The following is a 20289-nucleotide window of genomic DNA, read 5'->3' on the forward strand; positions in this document are numbered from 1 at the left end:
GACACATTATATCTCTCTTTTTTTTCTTTTTGCTTGATTTTACCCCAGATTCGCTGTCAGGTAAAGTCTGCAATAGTTGTTCTCAACCTGCAGGGTAAGTTGGCACAAAGATCTGCCAGCTTACCATCAGACTCCAGTCCAGATGAAGACTGGTCTGTAATGTGAGAGGGGAACCAACCCAAGCAAACAAAATTTATTTTTTGAGATAGATCTGGATGCAGTCAGATAGTGTGTTAATGTTAGGAAATTAAACACCTTTCTTTTTAATCAGACAAATATTTAACAGGATTTTTGTGTTTTTGATCTACAATGATATAAGCATCACTTTTCTACAAAGTTCAGATAACTTGGTTTCTTTACAATATTGTATGTACAATTCACATACAATTTCACAACAAAAATTGACATTTTTAATTAAATGTAGTACAGGGTTCTCAGAAATGTATCACATAATCAATAGAAAGTATGACGTGTTAATATGTTTAGCCAGTATAATTATTTACCAAAGGGCAGCCAATGTTAAACAAAGTATGTCCACATGCACCTTATGTTTGAACACAAAAGTAAAGAGTTTTTCTGCTACTCCTTTTGATTAGCAAGAGCTAGATATTTCATTTGTTTAATTTGTTTAACAAAAAATGTCCACAGGGCAATTTCCTAGAACTAAACAGGAACAAAATTAACCTGTGCCAAGCCAAACATTTTCATATCAACATTCTCACAAATGTTACCTACCATTGGGAGCATGCAACATCTGCTCTAGAGCAGTCAAGAAGAAATGTGTGGATGTGTGTGAGCTGTTAAAAAAAATAAAAAATACGAGTAAGCCTTTGATTAGACACAAGCCTCATACAGGAGGCAGGATGCTTAGTTTAGTGGTTTGTTTAGAGCAGGACAATGTGTGGTGTCCCTTTTTAAGTAACCACGCTACTGAGTCTTTGTTCCTCTCTGACATGAAGATGAGGAATTGCTCGCTCACAGTTCACCGTTGTACCTCCCAGACTCCTCCCAGCTCTGAACTTCCACTCTGGTCAAATTTAGCAGCAGTGGTCCCTCTCTGTCAACCTTCAAGTGGTTCACACAGTCCTGTGCGGGTGTAATTATGTGATCTTCGTGTGTTGGGTGTGGCTGGCCTGCAGAAATATAACCGCTTATTTATTCCACCGCCATGCGTTTTTTTCGCCAGCCTCATGTCGCTTCTCCTCTGTGGGATGTGGGCCTGCTTGGGTGAGCACTGCCCTCCGAGGTTTCAGAAGCTAATGGTAAAATCATCTTTAATTACAAGGCACAGAGGACCACCCGTTCATGTTGCTTTGCTTTTTTTTCACACCCAAATGAGATGGTTGGGAAGCAGACGCAGTGTATGAAAACGGAGGAACTGAGTGACAATGTTACAAATTTCAAAATGTTTTAGCTAGATTTAATGCTTGTCTTAATACTTAAACTTATGAGACAGGCAATTGAAGCATTTAATTTCCTCAGAGGCATGTTCTCAAACAGTTTGTTGTATCGTCCTTTCATTGAGGTGATGGATCTGACAGACCTGGTACAGATTAAAATCAGAGCTGAGCAGAGAACCTTGAAAATAAACACTAGCATGAAATGAAAATGTGTGTCAAAGCAATAATCAACACTAGCCTATGATCATGATACAGAAAAGTAGTTAACAAGGATCATACACAGACATTTTGAATACTGACAAACACAACTCCAAGACAACCTAAGGCATAAATATAAAAAGGAAATGGCTTAACAAAATAAAACAGGAAGCTTACCGAAATCTGAAACAACAACAAAAAAAAGCTAAACTTACATATTGTACACTAAAAGTAATTACTTTTGATTAATTTGTCAACTCACACTTTAAGACAAAATTTCAGTTTGATGATGATATCAGCATTTTCTTTCTACTTTATGTCATAGTTTGTGTTGGCATAATCGCATAAAGTCCCCCAAAAATTGCATTGAAGGTTGTGACTGTAATGTGAAAATATGAACAATTGGAAGCGAATACATTAAGAAAAACTTCTTGAGCAGCTTGATCTTTCATTTGTTTCTCTTATTTTCTTAGTTGGAATTAAACTACTTAAATGACTAATTCTTGCGGCATTTCCCATAAATGTAGACAAGAGAAGAAGAGGAAGGAAAACTGCGGTGACAGACTGTTTTCAAGACTTTTTCTTGAAAGCAGTTTGGCACAGGCTGTTTTGAAGGCTGTGAGGAAGGAGAGTTTGATATGGTGAGTTAATTTTCTGCATTTATTCATCTATTTATAAGTCTTACTGCCATATTGACAGATCCAAAAGACACATTTGTTCAAACTCTCTTGATTGACTCCATTTTTAAGCACATAGACCAGCTCAGTCTTTACATTGTAGGACTCAAGAAATGTTTGGCTTGCAACTTCCAAAACTAAAATTATATACAACACTTAGGTAATTTTGGTGTCTTTGCTAAGTGTTAATAACATTTTCATTACAATTTTAAACAAGATATCAATATAGGGTATCTATGGAGAGAGAGACATTATTTATTTACCTCATTGTTTGGGAATAAATCAGACCACATGTTCCCTGTTTTAGGCCGGTCAAGATTACCAGAATTACTTTTATCTGCTAAATGCCAGAGTAAAAGAAAAAGATTTGTTTCAGATAACATTTTTGTATTTTCCTTGAAGTTAGATTTACATACATAAAAATCACAGTACTCTGTCTTTGCAGCATCATATCTGGTGGGTTTGGTTACTGGAGGGACTGGCGCTCTTTATATAGCAGAGAGTAACTCGAGTAAAGAACATTATATAGAAATATTGATGCAACATCTCAAGATATCAAACAGGGAGTTAAAATTTGGACATATATTGGTGTACAAAATTCACAATGACCCTAATCATAAAGCTAAATTAGTTACAGTTCTAGGTGGTCATCACACAGAAAGTCATTAAAGGGCAAAAAAAATGTGTGATTAAGACCTACAAAACTGACTCAGTGTCAACATGTCTGTCCAGGCAATGCACCACAATTTCAGCAAATCAACGTGAGAAGCTTGTGTATGTATTTTTCAAAGATGTTGAAGTCGAGCTACACTGTTTTTACATATTTATATAAAGTTTAAAAATCGAAGAAAGAATTATTATGGTATTTAGCAAAAATGAAAGTTTCAACTTTATAGATTTACATTCACTAACACAATGATTAGTTCACAACGACTCTGAAAATACTTGGATGACAGAATATTTAAGTTTTTTTTAGATAAAGGTATCTTTGGATTGAATTTAGCATTCATGCAGCTAATAAAAGGAAGGATTTTGTCCGCTCTCCATTAGTGCAAATGAATTGTTGTCTCTTGAAAAATGTCGGAGCGACTGACGAGTGCCGGATGATTCAATCACAACCCCGTCAGAGGCCTGGCAGACGGTTAAACGTCATCATGTTTGCTGCCATCTAGCGGCGGACAAGCGGAACTTCACAGTCCAGAGGAGGGGAGGCAACGAAGAAATAGATGTCATTCCATTCTCTCACCTGACAAATCACATCCAGAGTCTCATTTTGGCTTTGCCAATAGTGCAACAGTGTGGACGGTGGTTTCCTAGTAATTTTGACTCGCTTTTGTTCGGACGGACTGAGCTGACGCGAACATATAAGGTGGCGTCAGTCAAGATAAATGCTGTGACAGCAGCAACAGGTTGAGTCGCTTCTGACATACCTTTGCTTGTTAGACGGCACATTTCCTCCAGGTGTAATCCGGAAGTTACCGGCTGTTTGTTGAAGACTGCATGTTTTTATTTTTTATTTTTTATTATCAGTTGGATATAACAAAGAGCTGAGTGAGATTGGAGGACTCAGGAGAGAGAAAGGTTGTTGTTGTCCAGGAGGTCGCCGCTGGTTTCCCCCATCATGCCGGGGCACAGGAGGCAGGTAGGTGGTTGCGTTAATAATCATACTGATACATAATGCAGCTGCTCAAGGAACAGATATTAGTTGTGTTGTAGAAAGCTCGCTCCTTGAAAGCAATTCTTATTCCGTTCTTTAACATAGAGTCCACACATGCGCTGTGAAGCCCCTCTAAATGACACAAACCCATAAAAAAAACCCTGATTACCTTTTTACAATGTTCATCTAAAGCCTGTTTGCATTTGCACAGTCAGTTAGTGATTGAACTCATATTGTGCCACTAGATTAGCCGCTCCCTTTCTGATTGGAACTACATTCAGGCTTAGCTGTATGGATATGATTGCTCTGCTGATTGAGATATAGCCCAATGACCTACCGTTCATTCGGGTTAGAGTTAGATTGTGCAGCGGCAGTTCTCGGTGGTAAGTCAGGTTCATGGTTTCTCCCTAAACTGGCATTCCTGGACACGCCTCAGGTTATAGTTAGACTGGATTTCTGTAGCAGGTGGTTTGTGTAAGATTTGAATCTAGCACAATCAGACTCAGGGAACTTGTTGTTTGCTGATATGAATTTATTATGTCTAACACTTCCATGAAGGTTTTATGCAGTTCCTACTTGTGTATGGTTTATAACTGTGCAACTTAAGTTCAGCTTTTTATTTTTTGTTGTTATTTTGTGATAAAGCCCAGTATCGAATTACTGGAATTTATAGGAGTGGTGAAAGAGAATGGCAACGAACCTCCTCCTGTGGTGAGTTGAACTGATGGGCCAATTCTAAGAATACCCAGAATTATTATGATCATTCACCGATAAATCTGACCTGCATCATTTTTGCGCACACAGTTCACTCCACTGTCATACGACTACGTCCTGGTCGCCAAATTGATGAATGAGGGGGAGAGACACGCCAGGAAACAAAAGGAATACATAGAGCAGCTGCAGAATAAGAACTTCAAAGTGACAGTGGGTCTTGCATAATAAACAAAAGCATATGCACTTTCTTTGTTGTAAAGTTCCTTATTAATTTGTCACAATTTCTTCTTATTAGAAAATTATCAATGATAATCTCGTCTTCTATGGGATCCAGGCACCAAAAGAAATATTTCAGAAATACAGATATCTGCTCAAAATATCCGATGCCTGCAGTGGGAGCTCAACAGACAGCAATATCTCTCTTAGCACAAGGTAAGACCAGCAACTCCAGCTATGTTTGGCATTCAAAACAACCCCTGATGCTATTTTAAACATTGTTCCTTTTTATTATTATCATATGAGTGTTTTCATACAAATTACCTCTAAAGATGCTACGTGTTGCAATTTACATCTAAGGTTTACACACCTTACTCATCGGTGTGAACGTATTATTAATTTCCAGCTTTAAATGATTTTATGAGCTGTTATTTTTTTGAGGAAAATCATTTCAATTGGCTGTAATGATGATCTATTTTCATATACAACACTCAAATCCAGTTCATTTAAAAGCAAGACCAGGGTAAACAAGTTTGAAATCGAATATGCACGCACCCCAACTCATATGTGATTAAACACTACTTAGCAATTTGCAGGGATACTAAACGTTTTGTGTAGCCATCAACAAACACAAGAAACAACTGGCATAATTCTTGCTGGAGTGAGTGAGTTTATTTTGATTTTTTTTTCCTGACAGACTCTAGCCTAAAGCATTACACTTGAACTTTGAATAGTTTAAGTCAGTTTAAGTCTAGAAGCTCAAGGTTATCCTGCTTTATCCCTCCTAAAACAGGTTTTGATCGTAATCTTGTTTGAGCACCAAATTTTAACAAAGATTTTGCCAGTAGTTCTGCTTCTTTGTTATTCAATCCACATTATGAACTGCACTTGTACCACTTGAAGCAAATTAAACCCTCATTTTGATTTCTTCAAACATATATTCTGTCATTGTGACTTATTAGTTTAAGCTTTATCTCATTTCACCATAGGAAGCTTCCTGAAAGTTGCAAAAAGCATTGGTGTCTCTATAAATTGCTACGGGACATTTATGTGAACGTTAGTGGGGATGTTTGTATACATTTGAGCTTGTTTGTAGTATTTTGACCATTAATTTATTTGAAAAATATACTAAAAGAAAACCTCAACTCTTGTTTTGAAAAAAAAAGGAAAAAATTTGTCAGATTTTTCCTTGCTGAAAAATCATGAACGTTCCCACAAAAGTAATTTATGTCAACATGTATATCAACTTCAGACCAAAACGATGACAGTTTTTTTTTTTTATCAACATTTCATTTTTAGATCACACTTTATTCTCTTGTGTTAACTAGATCATTTCAATTATTATTTAAAAGTAAATTTATATATGGGTCAGCTGAATAAATGACATTATTCTTCTCATTTGCTGCATCACTGACTATACAAGTGATACTTGTCCCATTATTGCAGGATAAGGATCGTCCACTTCATAATAAATCACACACAAATCGGCACTAAAGGTGAGTCAGAGCAGTTGATAATCTGGGCTCTTAAAAAGTGATTTTAATCAGCTCTTCATTTTTCTCATTGTTCTCCTTTGCTGGAAACTTTTCAGAGAACTTGCGGGATCTCATGAAGGCTAAGGTTTTTGAGACGAGGTTCTGTTTACATGAGGTAAAATTCCAACTTTACATTATTGTTCAACACCAAGAGCATTCATTTCAAATGTAAAATGTAATTACAAAATAGTAATTACATTTAATACCAAAGCTTAGAAAAGTCAGGGACATTTTATCAGCTATGATGAATTACACTAAACAGGTTTTGTTCTTGGTTAAATGTTTTTCTTTTTTTTAGATTCTTCGAAGATAATGAGGTGAAACTTGATTGTGGCTTTCTTAACAAAACATTGTTGCCAAAAGATATTTGCTCACAGAAATGCAATGCAATTCATGTTAGTGAAATGAGTCATCCAGCACTGGGAGTACGCAGGCTTGTGCGTGAGCATGCAGTGTTGTTATGCGACTGGGAAAACATTAGTATGTTTGCCCTTCTGTTTTCTGGACAAACACAGGCAGGATAAGATAAATTAATTTCCTGTGTGCTTAGCATGATTGTTCAGATGTGCAGCAACAACAATGTTAATTGAAACATGGCAAAACCTGTTAAAATGTTTTGAAAATGGCACCACATCACATTCTCACATTGCAGGATTCATCTTTTAGTGCAACTGTATGCAGTATGGTAGCAGTTTGTTCAAAGCTCTTTTTCATATTAATGATTTCCTTTGATTTTTGCGCCCCCGCTTACAGAAAAGGAAACAGAAAGAGCTGAAGGAGGAATGGGCACGATGGACGGCCTGTTTCAAAGGGCAACCCGTAACTAAAGTCAGGTTTGGACTGCAACACAACAGCCTCTTCATTATTCTGCTTTTTATGCAGTTGATTAAATGGCTGCAGGGTTGTTATAGAAACAAGAAAACAGCCAAGATCCCTCCAACATCATGTGCTAATAGAGGTCTGCCTGTGGAATTTCACATGCAAGCAGAAAAAATGTTAATATCAGTCATACTACCAGAAGAAAAAGAAATGATTGGCAAGGATTTTTTTTTTCAACATAATTATAGACATTTGTTTATAGGAAAATGCAACACATGATTCATCCCTCTGCATGACCGTAGTATTTTAACAGTACTGACACTACTCTGTTTGACTTGCAACACAAAACCTTTATAATTTGTTGTCCTTTATTCATTCATATTTTTAAACACCATCATTTTTGTATATTTCAGCTTATGCATCTTCTGTAAATTTCGAAGCTTCTGCAAGATGTTTGTAGTTAAAAGAATTTCTGAAATTGGATTTTGCTGAGAGGTTATAAACAGTCATTATCTTACGTGCAGTAGATAATTCTCTCAGCATATTAACTTTGACAAAACAGACATTATTAGTCCCAATCATGGCTACCGTGCCTTGGAAAAGCATATTTTTTTGCATTTTACAACTACAAATTTCCTTTCTTTGTCTTTCTGTTGGGACTTTGTTTGATAGACCAACATAAGGTAGCATATATTTTTGAAGTACAAAAATAATAAGACATTAATTTATATTTTCTGTGCAAATATAAATCTAAAATGTATGGTGCTGCCCCCTTTAGTTTGAGAAGAAGAAAAGCGGAACTTTGCTGGTTAAGCCAACCAGAAGATTTAGGGTTTCTTCTAATTAAAGGGAGTTAGCTTGCATACTAGTGCCCCAAAGGAATTGCCATTAATAAAGAGTGGGAAATAAATATCTTGCAACAAGAAACAAGTAGCAAAAGTGATAATGACTCTTGATAACAACACAAGATTCAAATTTTGGATTTGTTGTCAGAAACCCCAACATTTTAACCTTAGTGAGAATTTTAACTTTAAAAAAGTAGGCAAACAAACAGAAGCCTTAACATTGTAATCAACTCGTAAGTACAAAAAAAAAACATAAACAGACTGTCAGTCAAAAAATGTGTTACTGTTAAAACTGGAACTGTATCATAAACTCTCCTCAAACAAAAAAGGAGATCCACTTTTGATCTGAGCCACATTGCAAAAGCAGCTTGTAGCCAAGATCTCATTCTTTCTGTTAAGATCAATATTTCATGTCCATAGGTCAGAGGTGACAAATTGCCTGAGCCCTAATCCCTCTATCTCGCTCCACCCTGCCATCAATCATGAGCAACAACCCAAGAGTCACTTTACAGCCCACATGGATCGTGTGCCACCAGTGGAAATCAAAACTTAGTTTTCACTTATATTGAGAACAAACATTTTATCACACCTGACTTCATATATGAATATTTTTAGTCTTCTGTGTTTTTGTAAACTTTCTAGGCAAACGTGATTATTTCATCGACATGCAATGTTTATTACCAGCCAATCAAAAGAGTCTATTTTTACAGCGCTTTTCAGCAACAGGGCAGTTCAAAGTGCTTTACACCATAAAAACATAAAAAAGCAGTATAAAAAAGATTATGCATGTTAATTTTACTTTTTGGTAAATCAAGCTAACTGTTTTAAGACCCAATGTATCATTCTATACATTAGTGCCAGATAATTAACAAAACCCCTTAAATGTATCAGATCCTCAAATTAATTTATTTAAACTAAATATCATAAACTGAGAACCAACTTTCAAATGATTTTATTGAATAAAGCTGCAGTATGTAACTTATATATATATAAAAAATTCTTATTTTTTACATATTTGTTAAAATTGTCACCATGTCGTGAAAAGATTGACCTTCCCACAGTGCTACTGTTGCCTTCTGAAGAAATGCCTTGCTCCCGACCAAAAACAACCAATCAGAGGCAGGAGGATTACCTTAGTGCTGCCAATCATCCTCATGTATATGCTGTGAAATATGCTAATGGAGGATAAACAACTTTGCATTACAGGAAAACCATGCTAACTAGACTGAACATTCACAACAGACTTTGCTCACAGGATGTAGCTGCAGCATAGCAGAGAGAATGGAGGGATGGTGAGCACACAGAGGGTGATTGACAGCGCTAAGACACTCCTCTGGGCTCTAATTGGTTGTTTCTAGTTAGCACTGGGAGAAGGCAGACTAGCTAAATTTTTCACACAGCTGTTGAAGGTTCACTGTTCCATTACAAAACCTTAGAAATGGCTTTGTAATTGTTTCCAGACAAATCAGTAACTTTCTTCCTCATCTGTGTTTGAATGTCTTAAGGCAATCTGGGATGATTTTTTTTAGATATTGTAGCCCGCTTCTTGTTATCAGAAAGGTTCTGTTTAAATCTCTTGTATCTACAGGTTTAGCAGTCTACATCTGTCAGTGTGGCTAATAAAATCTTGCACAACTTTCCAATGAAATGTGATAAAGCACATTTAATTTAGTTAATGGGGGATAATCATAAAACTCCAGCAGTAAATTTGAGTTTCTTTCCAAAACTTTTGGAAATAGTTGTTCAAAATAAATCCATGAACTAACAGAGTGTGAGGGATTTTCTAGCTTTAGCTATACCTGATAAAACCATGATTCAAAAACGTTTTATGTTGACTTTGACCATCTTTGTCTGATATTAAAATTTAGTTTGACTTCACACATTAAAGTGTTAAAAATAATGAAAAGAGGCAGATGCTTTTTTACAGTGATGTATTTGCATCCAGTTTGTTTCTTCACTCACTTGGGTTTTTCTCCTTGTCTGCACTGTTTGTGTGTTTTTCAGGGACTACTTTGGAGAGAAGGTGGCCTTGTACTTCCTGTGGTTGGGATGGTACACGTTTCTCCTCATCCTGCCGGCCGTTATTGGCATTTTAGTCTTTCTCTATGGCCTCAGCTACTTCAACTCTTCACCCCTTGTGTAAGCTTTCCAATATTTTCTTTCTCTTAAGTGATATGACAGAACATTTTCCTCTGTAATTACCCCTCCATAATGACTGACCTTACTGTCTTGTAGACAAGAGGTTTGTGAGTCTAACACAGTCATGTGTCCACTTTGTGACAATGGTTGCAAAGTGTGGAAGCTTTCAGACACATGCTCATATGCCAAGGTTTGTCTGTTTAACTACTAAGTAGCTCTGTGGTTAATAACTGCTGGCTGGTTCTCACTGCTGGTCTTCTCTGTTCACAGCTGAGCCTGCTGTTCGACAATAACGGCACGGTGTTCTTCGCCATGTTCATGGCAATATGGAGTGAGTTTGTGAGCACATGAAAACACGCGCATTCAAAATAATAAAACCCATACTTCACAGTGAGACACATTTATTAACTTAAATTCAGCTGTAGATTTCTGTTATAATGCTATTGTGTATTTGCTGAAACATTTTGGCTGTACCTTGCACGATTGCTTGTTCTTCTGTCGCAGAATTATTTCATTTAGCTGCCAGTTTTTTATGATAACGAGAAGTTCACTGCCAAGAAAATATCAAACCTACTTCTCTTGGCTACTTACCTCTGAAACAGGCGCCATCTGTCTGTGGGAGTGGTTAAGCATGCAGCAATTTATGTAATCTGAAGTAATATATAACCCTGCTTCTAAAAAGGCTAAGAAATGACTTGACAGTGAGACAAAGTGAGATGTTCAAGACCATAACTTTACTGCGGGTTGGATGTTTGCACACATTCATCATGGGCATGAATGTAATGCTGATTTAGGGGTCCTAAAAAATTATTTTAACCCTGATTTCATACATCATATGAAATCCAATAGACTTTAAGTATAAGAATTGAATGCACAAGGTTGATTTTATTGTGACTCAGTCAAAATTATACATACGGGTTCAAATATACACAGTGCCAGAGTTATTACAATGTACAAATGGAACTTAAATACATATTTTCCAAACTTCTTCCACATATAATATGAGATATATTTAGTACAAGTAAATAAATATAAGAAATAGTAAACATAGAGTAACTTGGTTGCATCAGTGATGCACTCTTCAACTGAGACTTTGCTGGAGCTTCTTTTGAATCAGATTTGGTGTTAATTTCACACCTGTCAACAATTGTAGAGAATGTGATGAACCAGAGTTCAAATTCAGCTGTCCCAGTAGCAGAACCTTGACATTTGCTCTTTTGCATCCTTTAGTTAGAGTTATTGAGATGCTACAAAGGATCAACAAGGTCTCATTTTGCAAATGAATCAGTCAGGAGAAGTGAACAAATAAATTTTACCACACACTTTTTTCAGATTGAAGGAAGTAAACAGATAACCATAAGAAATTATTGGACGACAGGGAAAACACAAAAACATTTCTCGGTAACTGATAAAAAAAAGAAGAGTCTGAAAATGGTCATGGAGGCGGCCAACAAGAGTTTCTCAAAAGTATTGGTTGTTTTCTACATGTGGCAACAATCCCTTGTATTCTTCATGTTTGCAAAGCAAGACATACAGAGCTGAAAGATAAAACCATCTTCTTTCAAAGGAAATACTCTGTTCTTGCTAAAATCTCCCCAGGCCTTGTGGGATCACATGTTATGGTCTGGTGAAACTAAACTGGAACTTTAGGGCTTCCAAAAACACGTTTGGTATAAAAACAACAGCATCACTAAAAATACACCACACCTACAGAAGCAAACTTGTCATTTTGTCAAGATGGGAAATGAGTGATGTGCACACTTTTGAGAGTCAATAAGTATTAAGAATTTTGTGCCTAAACTGTATGCTCTTTTTTTAGCTTCTCATTTGATATTTGAGTATTGGTTTTGGCAGAATTTGTAGAATTAAGTTGAAATTGCTGGATTTCTGACACAGACCCAGTTTCCAAGCACAGTGCTTTAAAAATAAACTTTTTTGTGTTTGAGGACAGTTCAGTTTTAAAACCTTGCTGTAACCTGTTTTGTCCACATGTGAGTTTCGGGTCATTTGACTGTGGATTGGAAAAAATCCTCAATAATTAAAATCTTGTGGAATCAATTTTTGTTCAAACAAATCATTAAAGATGTGTGAAGCGTCTTTGATCTATCATAAAAAATGAACAGTTCAAATGCATTTTTAAAAGTGCAAACTTAGGAATAAATTTGGGCAATCTTCTGATCACTTTGGTATTATGAGAATGTCTGGCAAAAAATTTTATCAACATGAATATGAGTCACATATAATGTATGAGTTTAAACATATTGCAAATTTTTGCATGTTTGAATTTATTTTCAATTTTGTCTGCAAACTCCCACAAATTTTGGACTTAAAAGTAAGATTTAAACCTGGAATGAAACAATTTTTTAAATTCAGTTCCAATTTGGTTAAAATTTGGTTAAAAGTTTCTGTTCGTTTGTTGGACAATAAACTGCAAATACAAGCAAATTTCAATAACGTAAATGTCGAAAACACATAAAAGTAATTCTGTGTAATGATCAAATATTTACAGAGAACACTATCTTCCACAGCAACACTGTTTATGGAGTTCTGGAAGAGACATCTGGCCAGTTATGTGTGCGAATGGAGAGTGACTGACTGGTCTGAATCAGAGGTACAGTCAGTTTGGAATATTGTATTTCTCTCAGGCAGCAACAGAGCTCATCGAATTGCCCTTTGGTCTAATTTATTGCTTTAATTTAATTGCAGGAGGAACTGATCCTGGAACTCGTGAACAATGCCGACTGTCGCCCGAAGATGTACAAGCATTCTTACTTGCGCACCGCTCTGGTTTTGATCTGTGTCATAGTTATGGTGAGATATGTCATTTTTCTGACCTCATCAAAATGCATTATTTGGTCAAAATAAGAGGGCCGAATCTGTTCTAGGTGTCAGAAATGTGCGAATATATTGTGGTTTTCAATAAATTATGGAGACCCATATATTTATTGGCAGGTAACAAATTTTTTTTTCTGTTTTCTCAGATGCTGGTGATTATTGGCTTGACACATTTCTTGGTGGTATTCAGGGTGCTTGTAGCAGGGCTTCTGGCTAAAGATTTCAAAAGCAACCTCGGCTCTATGTTGGCAGGCGCTGTGCTCCACTTCATCATCATCACCGTTATGACTAAGGTACAAAGACTTCTAAATGTATATTTCATTGTTATTGTTGCAGTATTCTCTGTGATCCTGATATCGTGATTTTTTTTTTTTGCAGGTTAACAGGATTGTTGCTTTGAAGCTCTGTAAGATAGGTATTTTGGCTCTACTTGTTCCTGGTGTCACAAATTTATATTTGTCTAAATTTATCTACTTTAAACTAAAGCAGGAAGTTGGGAATATAAAAAATAAGCATACACACGGGAAAAAATTGTCTGTTGTGATTAATCACTAAAAAGCGTCTTTGGCTTGAAAATTTAGGGCAGAGCTTAGAACTGTCTCATAGCAAAACTAAAACCTGTAAAGCACATTCTCTTAATGGCTTTAAACACTTTAAAAGCTACCCACAGATTTTATTGGTTAGGACACAATGACATAAAAAATCAAAACAAGATTAAAGAAAAGTTTCCAAGCAACTCAAATATTTTTTACATATGCTTTCTGTACTTAGATTTTGGATGAGTAGGGCTATACTGAGGGGAGGGAAACAAAGAAAAAAACATGAAAATATTGGAGACTGCATTAATGGATATGCTGTATCTCAAATCCTCTGAATATTGTTCATATTTTGGGCCTGTGTAAACCTAGCAGAGCTTTGAAACATGCTAAACATTGTTCTGTTTAACAGAAGAGACAAGGACATTTGCTGACACGGAGAAAAGTTTCACAGTCAAGATGTTCACCTTCCAGTTCTTCACCTACTTCTGTTCCCTCTTCTATGTGGCATTTTTTCTTGGCAGGTAAAACTTGGGATTTATGCTCTGATTTCTGAAGCCTACTGTTCTTCACTAATTGGTTTAGGCTTACAGGACAAGTCACTGAATGTTTTCTTGCACTGATAACAGGATTAATGGCCATCCAGGTGAATATGTACGGCTTGCAGGGCAATGGAGACTGGAAGAAGTGAGTGATTACAGTTTCATATCTCATTTATCATGAAACAGCTAAAGGAATGCTGTTGTACTTCTTATGTGAATGAAGTGACTGCATTGTTCCTACACTTTCTTTTAGTGTCACCCGAGTGGATGTCTCACAGACTTGTTCATTCAAATGGCAATTATAATGGTGCTGAAGCAAATCATCAGTAATATGTTTGAGTACTTTGGTCCGTAAGTAATATTCACTTTAATTACTTTCCATCATATTGTTTTGGGGTTTTTTTATGTCATGCTTTCTTATGTTGTGTCATATTTTATTTTATATTGCTAACCAGAGAGAGGTTGGTAGTAACTATTTATATTTATGTAGTTACATTTACAAGTCTGTGAAGGGATAAATAAATAAACTGAAATTTTGGAGTAGTTTAACTCTTAGTTGAATTAGATCTTTGGATGCTCTACCCAGAGAGAGGAATTTCACTCAATTTCATTATACTGTATAATACTATATCATAGCACATTATATCGTACTGTGTTGTTACATTTAGCATCATATTGCAATATAACATATCATATCACATCAACTCATGTCATATGGCACTGGATGGTTTTATCTTAATCTTTTTGCTGATCGCTCTTGAAAGTGGATCATCCCTCACCCTCACCCTATTTCTATTATTCTCCTCCCTGAACCCTGAACCCAATAAGGTATCATACTGACTTATCTCATGTTGTATCATGTACTTTCTAAATGGATCGTATCGTATGATGTGTAAAACGTTGGTTTAGGCTAATTAAAAGCTGTCTGTTTGCATTAGCTTGTTCAAGAAGTTCTTGGAGAAGAGGAAAAGGCAACATAAGCTGCAGAGGAAATGCGCCACCTGCTACCTGAAAGATGACTATCCGCTCAAAGAGGGACAAGAGCTGTGCGAAAACTGCAAACTCAGGGACTGGCACACGAACTATGAACTCACCGATGTGGATTCTTTCAGCCTCTTCAATGAGTTCTTAGAGATGGGTATGAACTGCGTGATTATTAAACACAAACACTGAACTTGTCTTGGTTAACTTTGTTTTTCTGCACTCTCACTGTAGTGATCCAGTTTAGCTTTACCACCATATTTGTGGCAGCATTTCCACTTGCTCCTCTGTTTGCTCTCCTCAATAACGTGATTGAGATTCGCTTGGATGCCATTAAGATGGTCACACTGGAGCGCAGAATGGTCCCCAAGAAGACCAATACCATCGGTAACTTTGATCTGTGGATATTAGTTTATTTTGGATTCATGCATGTTGACAGTTCTTTCCTTTTTCCTCAGGCGTCTGGATAGACATACTGGAGGCTATCGGTGTTTTAGCTGTCATTGTAAATGGGCTGGTAATTGGGGTTTCATCTGATTTTATCCCTCGACTTGTGTATCGTTACGTCTATGGCCCATGTGTCAACGGCACAGCAGGGGTGAAAGAGTGAGATCTTTTCCTTTTCTTTAAAATGGTTATATGTCGCCATAAAACATTTGTTTCATCTTGATACTTGTGCCTCAGCTGCATGTCTGGTTACATCAACAACACCCTCTCCGTTGCATCAATGGCTGATAGCAGAGTAAAGTTTGACCTAGACCAAATGGTCACAGATGGAATCCTTGCTACTTCATGCAGGTTTGTTTTTCTTTCAAATTGTTTTTAAAAGTTTTGGTTTTTTTAAATAAATAAAAATTATTCTTTCAACACACATATTTTCCATTGTGCTTCTTTTCACAGCTACAAAGATTACAGAGACACTGACTTTAATATTACCCATCAGTTTTGGCTGATTTTAGCTGTGCGCTTTGCTTTTGTTATCCTGTTTGAGGTGAGTCTTGTCAACAACAAAAACCTTTCATTTACATCCTGGCTGAGCTTAAAATATTTCTTTGAAAGCAATAGCAAAACCAGACATTGTTTTAATGTTTTTTTTAAAGCTGAATGACAAGCTGGGGAACAAAGCTCATTCTGCATGGTTACAGATGGAGAAAGATATTGCATTCCTAACTTTAGCTACTCTCCTTGCAGCATGTTCTTGTCATATGTAAGTTCATTGCATCGTGGTTCATTCCGCCTTCGCCGATGAATGTGAAAAATGATGGACTCATGGACAAATTCAGAAGACTTCAAGAGGACCTAAAGTGAGTCTCTGTTTCTGTTTAGTTTCACTTCAGAAGACCTAATCTCAGTATTGTAATTAACTACATACATGTACAATAATTCATTATTCAGACCTCACTAAAACCAAGCAACATAAAAATATAACGACATTTCACAGACTCAGACTTCTGTCTTTACCAAACAGAATTACTGTCAAGTGTTTAAGAGTTATTTTTTCATAAAAGTTATACTCCTTATGAAAAATCTTGTCAACCTCAAAATAAAAGTGTAACATTATCATGTTTCTGAAGTAAGGTAAGGTCATTTTATTTGTATAGCACATTTTCAGCAACAGCAAGAAGTGCTTTCGAAGGAAATACAAACAAAACAATGAAACCAAAAGAAAGACTAATAGGTAAATGTATAAAACTGCATATTGGTTCCCCATGTTTAATAGGAATAAGAACAAGTAGTCCATATAAACTAGCAGGCTTCTCTGGATTCTTGTTGGTTCTCCATGGATAAGAGTACCGTACAGTAAGTCAGGCGAGCCAAACTCATTCTCATTACTTCAGGGTAATATTAATAAAAACAAAACACGCCCAAATACATGGCAAGCAGATTAATACCTGCTTTTAAAATTATTTTACAAATAGAAATCTGAAAAGTGTGGTGCAGAGCAGCTTGTTCATGTCTCTATCATGTCATACCCAATATGGCTTGAGGCAGACTGTAGATAGATTTCTTTTAGTTTTTTAGTTAACGACTAAAGTTCAGCCAGTCAGCAGATCCTCCCACCTGAGTACCGCATGTCTGAAGCTCCTCCAGAGTTATTCTCTGATTTATGTTCTCTTGTAGTGAATATCAGGTGCAAATTCAATTTAAACAGTTAGATTAATACATTCTGTGGAAATTTAAATTTGTGAACACAATGTTTGATGCCTAGCTGTGATAACTAATGTCAATATTTCTTACATTGTATTAATTTGCCTTTCAAAATGTACCCATAAAATATCTTTTATCACTCATATTGTTATTCGGCAGCAAAGGAAGAGCATTTCTTTTAGCAGTGACACTTTTTTCTGTTGTATTGCATTTTTCATTATTGTCTGTGCTGAAGATGTTTAAGCAGATTAAAATATGAAATATATTATTCTGGTTCAGAGTGTTCAATTGAAATCTAATGACTTCATATGTCATTTCCTGCAGGTATTTCAAGCCTGACTCTGTTTGCACGCCTTGATGGGACATATTTTACTGTGAAAACACAACCCCAGTGTGGCCTTGTGCATCTATGTGTCAAACTGGAACAGTTTGAAACATTTTATAAGTATCCTGAAGAGATCCATAGTGAATTGAATTGACACTGTAAGTGCTACCTGGATTGCACACATCGTTTTTATCCATGTCCTGAAAAGCTTTACAGAAAGACGGCTTTCTTATTGTTGGGTCCATATCGATAAGGTCAGAAATTTATACATGATATTTGCATGGTTCTCATACTAATTTTGGAGTTTTGATTATTTGATATATCTGTTTTGAATGATGATAACATACAATTTCAGGGACAGTTAAAACCAAGGATCGACACTGGGTTAATATATAGATATTCGCTTAGAATTTTAATGTGTCTCATCTTTGCAGTTGTATGTTGTGTAATCATTTCATATTTTATTTTATTAAATAAAAAGCATGTTTATTTTTTAAATCACTAAAAGTACCAAAATGCTAACAATTATGCCCACGTTGAATGGATGTAAACCCCTGAACAGAAGTGTGTGTATACTGTAACTGATGTCACTGACCTTGCCTTTTATAACATTGTTGGTATTATATACTAGGTTTTGGCTGAGAGCTTAGTGTTGGATCTGTGATTTTGAGCCATACAGTATATGAGTGTTTTACTGAAAGTACTAAACTGCACATAGACTGCTGATTGTGTTATCATGATGCCTTAAGCTGTAAAACAAAACAAAAAAAAATGCTTGTTGCTTTTTTCAGATGGTTTGTTTATGTAAAGAATAATGTTTTCCATTATTATATTTTATATAATTGAATAAAATAAGAGATTTGAATGTATATGAGGCATTGTTTATGTCTGTATTTTTGTTTTGAAATAATATTTCTAAATAGCATGTGGTCATAAACTGATGATTGACTTGATAAATAACTGAATAACTAAGGTAAGTAAGTTACATGAGGCACTAAAACCATGATGTTTAAATCTACTCTACCTGTAACCTTTTACTTTAATGAAGATATTCAGTGATCAAAAATTTTTGTTTTTGTCATGTTTAAGTTTAAAGCAAGACCAAAACGCAGACAGGAGTTTGGTATGATCAAAAACAGATGCTGCAGGAGGAGAACAGGAACATGCAGGATGATAGGAAACACAAATGAAAACAGGAGGATCCGGTCATAAACAATGAAACCAGTGAGCTATATAAACAACTGAAGGTGTGGAGAAAGTCATTGGATCCAGGTGAGAAATCAGGTAATTGAAGATAGCTGTGGTATGAAATAAAACTAGTAGGCTGGGGTCAGATAAACAAACACTTTAGTAAACCTAACTAATACTCAAAGTAACAACAAATCAGGAGGGAAGAACAACACTGATGTAAGAGAACAAAATCCAAATTCAAAAACAACACAAAAATGCTCATATGCCAAGGTTTGTCAGGGTGCAAAGAAAATTATAATATGTATGTCACACATGATTAAAATCTGCTGCATTTGTTAACTTAAAATCAAAAAACAAATATTGTTGAATTTGCCTGAAAATGTTTAGGCTGCTCAGCATTGATTCCACATTTGGATATTTTATTTTATCTGCCTCAGAAGTATTTGAGCGGCCAGTTTTTCTGATGCCAAGGAGAAATTACATCACAGAGCAAGCTCCTCTTGGCTGCAAACCTCTAAAAGAGAAATCCTACATAGGTGCTGGTGTCTAGGTTAAATGTCATGCTTCGAAAATAAAAAATGTGCTGCACGCTTGTAGAGGATAAAAGATTTAATTCCTAATTTCATGAACCTTCCTTGCACCATATTCTTGTCTGGTGTAAATCCTTTGCAGCCTGGCTTGTGCCAGCAGCTTCCCTGTATGTGGAGAAAGATATCAAAGGATTAAAAGGGGGGGGGGTGAATAGGGGGAATAGGGGGAATTTCAAAAAGTATGACGGTTTTAAAAATCACAACCAAGCAGGATTGCACTTGACATGTAAAAATATCTACAATTTTTTCATCTTTAATGGATTTTCTGTCAATTTAAAACAATTGTTTCTGGAAGTGTTTTGAAATTTGGACTCCCAGATAAAGACTCTGCCACACTTCTCAGGTATTTTCACATATTAAGTGCTCCTTACTTCCTGTTTGCTAAAAAAACTTTAAAGACAGTTTTCTGATATTGGGACTCATGTCTATTTACAGAAGCATAAAAACACTCACATAGGGGATATTCAGACCTCTTAAACTGTTTTTGTGTTACAAGGTCAATGTTTCAAAACCATGAATTGGGTGAACAAGATTTAATCTATTGTTTAGATTTTTTAATCCACACAGAGTCAAAACTGTGAATATGAGTTCAATATTCGCACATATGGTGATTTAATAAACATTGTGTACTTTTTTTTGTTAAATCACAACAGTTTTAAATCTCGTCAGGCTTTCTTAGATAATAACATGACAATTAGGCTTATTGGACACTTTAAAGGTCCCTCCAGATTTCCCTTAGGTCTGAATGTTGGTGTGTGGTAATTTCTTTTGTATTTGTTGCCATGTTGTACATCTTAGTCAGGTTGCCTGCCTCTTGTCCATAGAGACTTAAATCACCCCCTAATGTGTGATGTATTTTTAGTTATGTCCTGTGACTTTGGTGATGCTCTCGAGGGTAATGTATTAGAGGTCTTGAGCTGTACATAAATATCTGCAAATAA

At 35.9% G+C, this 20289-nt stretch overlaps 1 protein-coding gene across 2 annotated transcripts; it reads left to right on the forward strand.

Annotated features, from left to right (window-relative positions):
* Positions 1–2125: 2125 nt before the first annotated feature.
* Positions 2126–18442, forward strand: LOC114161659 (anoctamin-9). 2 transcript variants are annotated; one of them, XM_028045131.1, is made up of 25 exons: positions 2126–2239; positions 3806–3917; positions 4578–4643; positions 4737–4856; positions 4942–5078; positions 6309–6358; positions 6454–6512; positions 7151–7230; positions 10066–10200; positions 10297–10390; positions 10471–10531; positions 12729–12811; positions 12907–13011; positions 13182–13328; positions 13414–13450; positions 13984–14095; positions 14201–14258; positions 14367–14464; positions 15052–15251; positions 15329–15481; positions 15553–15700; positions 15779–15892; positions 15995–16085; positions 16286–16398; positions 17567–18442. In XM_028045131.1, exons 2-25 carry the CDS (start codon positions 3897–3899, stop codon positions 17598–17600), a joined length of 2316 nt encoding a protein of 771 aa, XP_027900932.1. In that variant the 5' UTR covers positions 2126–2239; positions 3806–3896; the 3' UTR covers positions 17601–18442. The 2 variants fall into 2 exon arrangements, with proteins under 2 accessions (XP_027900932.1, XP_027900923.1); XM_028045122.1 differs by lacking the exon at positions 2126–2239 and adding an exon at positions 3509–3684.
* The last annotated feature ends 1847 nt before the right edge of the window (positions 18443–20289 follow it).

The sequence above is a fragment of the Xiphophorus couchianus genome, chromosome 2 (genome assembly GCF_001444195.1).
Source record: "Xiphophorus couchianus chromosome 2, X_couchianus-1.0, whole genome shotgun sequence".
NCBI lineage: Eukaryota > Metazoa > Chordata > Actinopteri > Cyprinodontiformes > Poeciliidae > Xiphophorus > Xiphophorus couchianus.

What these genes read in the sequence shown, in the direction of transcription:
- LOC114161659 (XM_028045131.1), top strand. Translation starts at nt 3,897, where the DNA reads ATGCCGGGGCACAGGAGGCAG. An exon ending in GCAACGAACCTCCTCCTGTG is followed by an intron (nt 4,644 to 4,736) that starts GTGAGTTGAACT and finishes TTGCGCACACAG; the next exon opens with TTCACTCCACTGTCATACGA. An exon ending in TGATCTGTGTCATAGTTATG is followed by an intron (nt 13,012 to 13,181) that starts GTGAGATATGTC and finishes CTGTTTTCTCAG; the next exon opens with ATGCTGGTGATTATTGGCTT.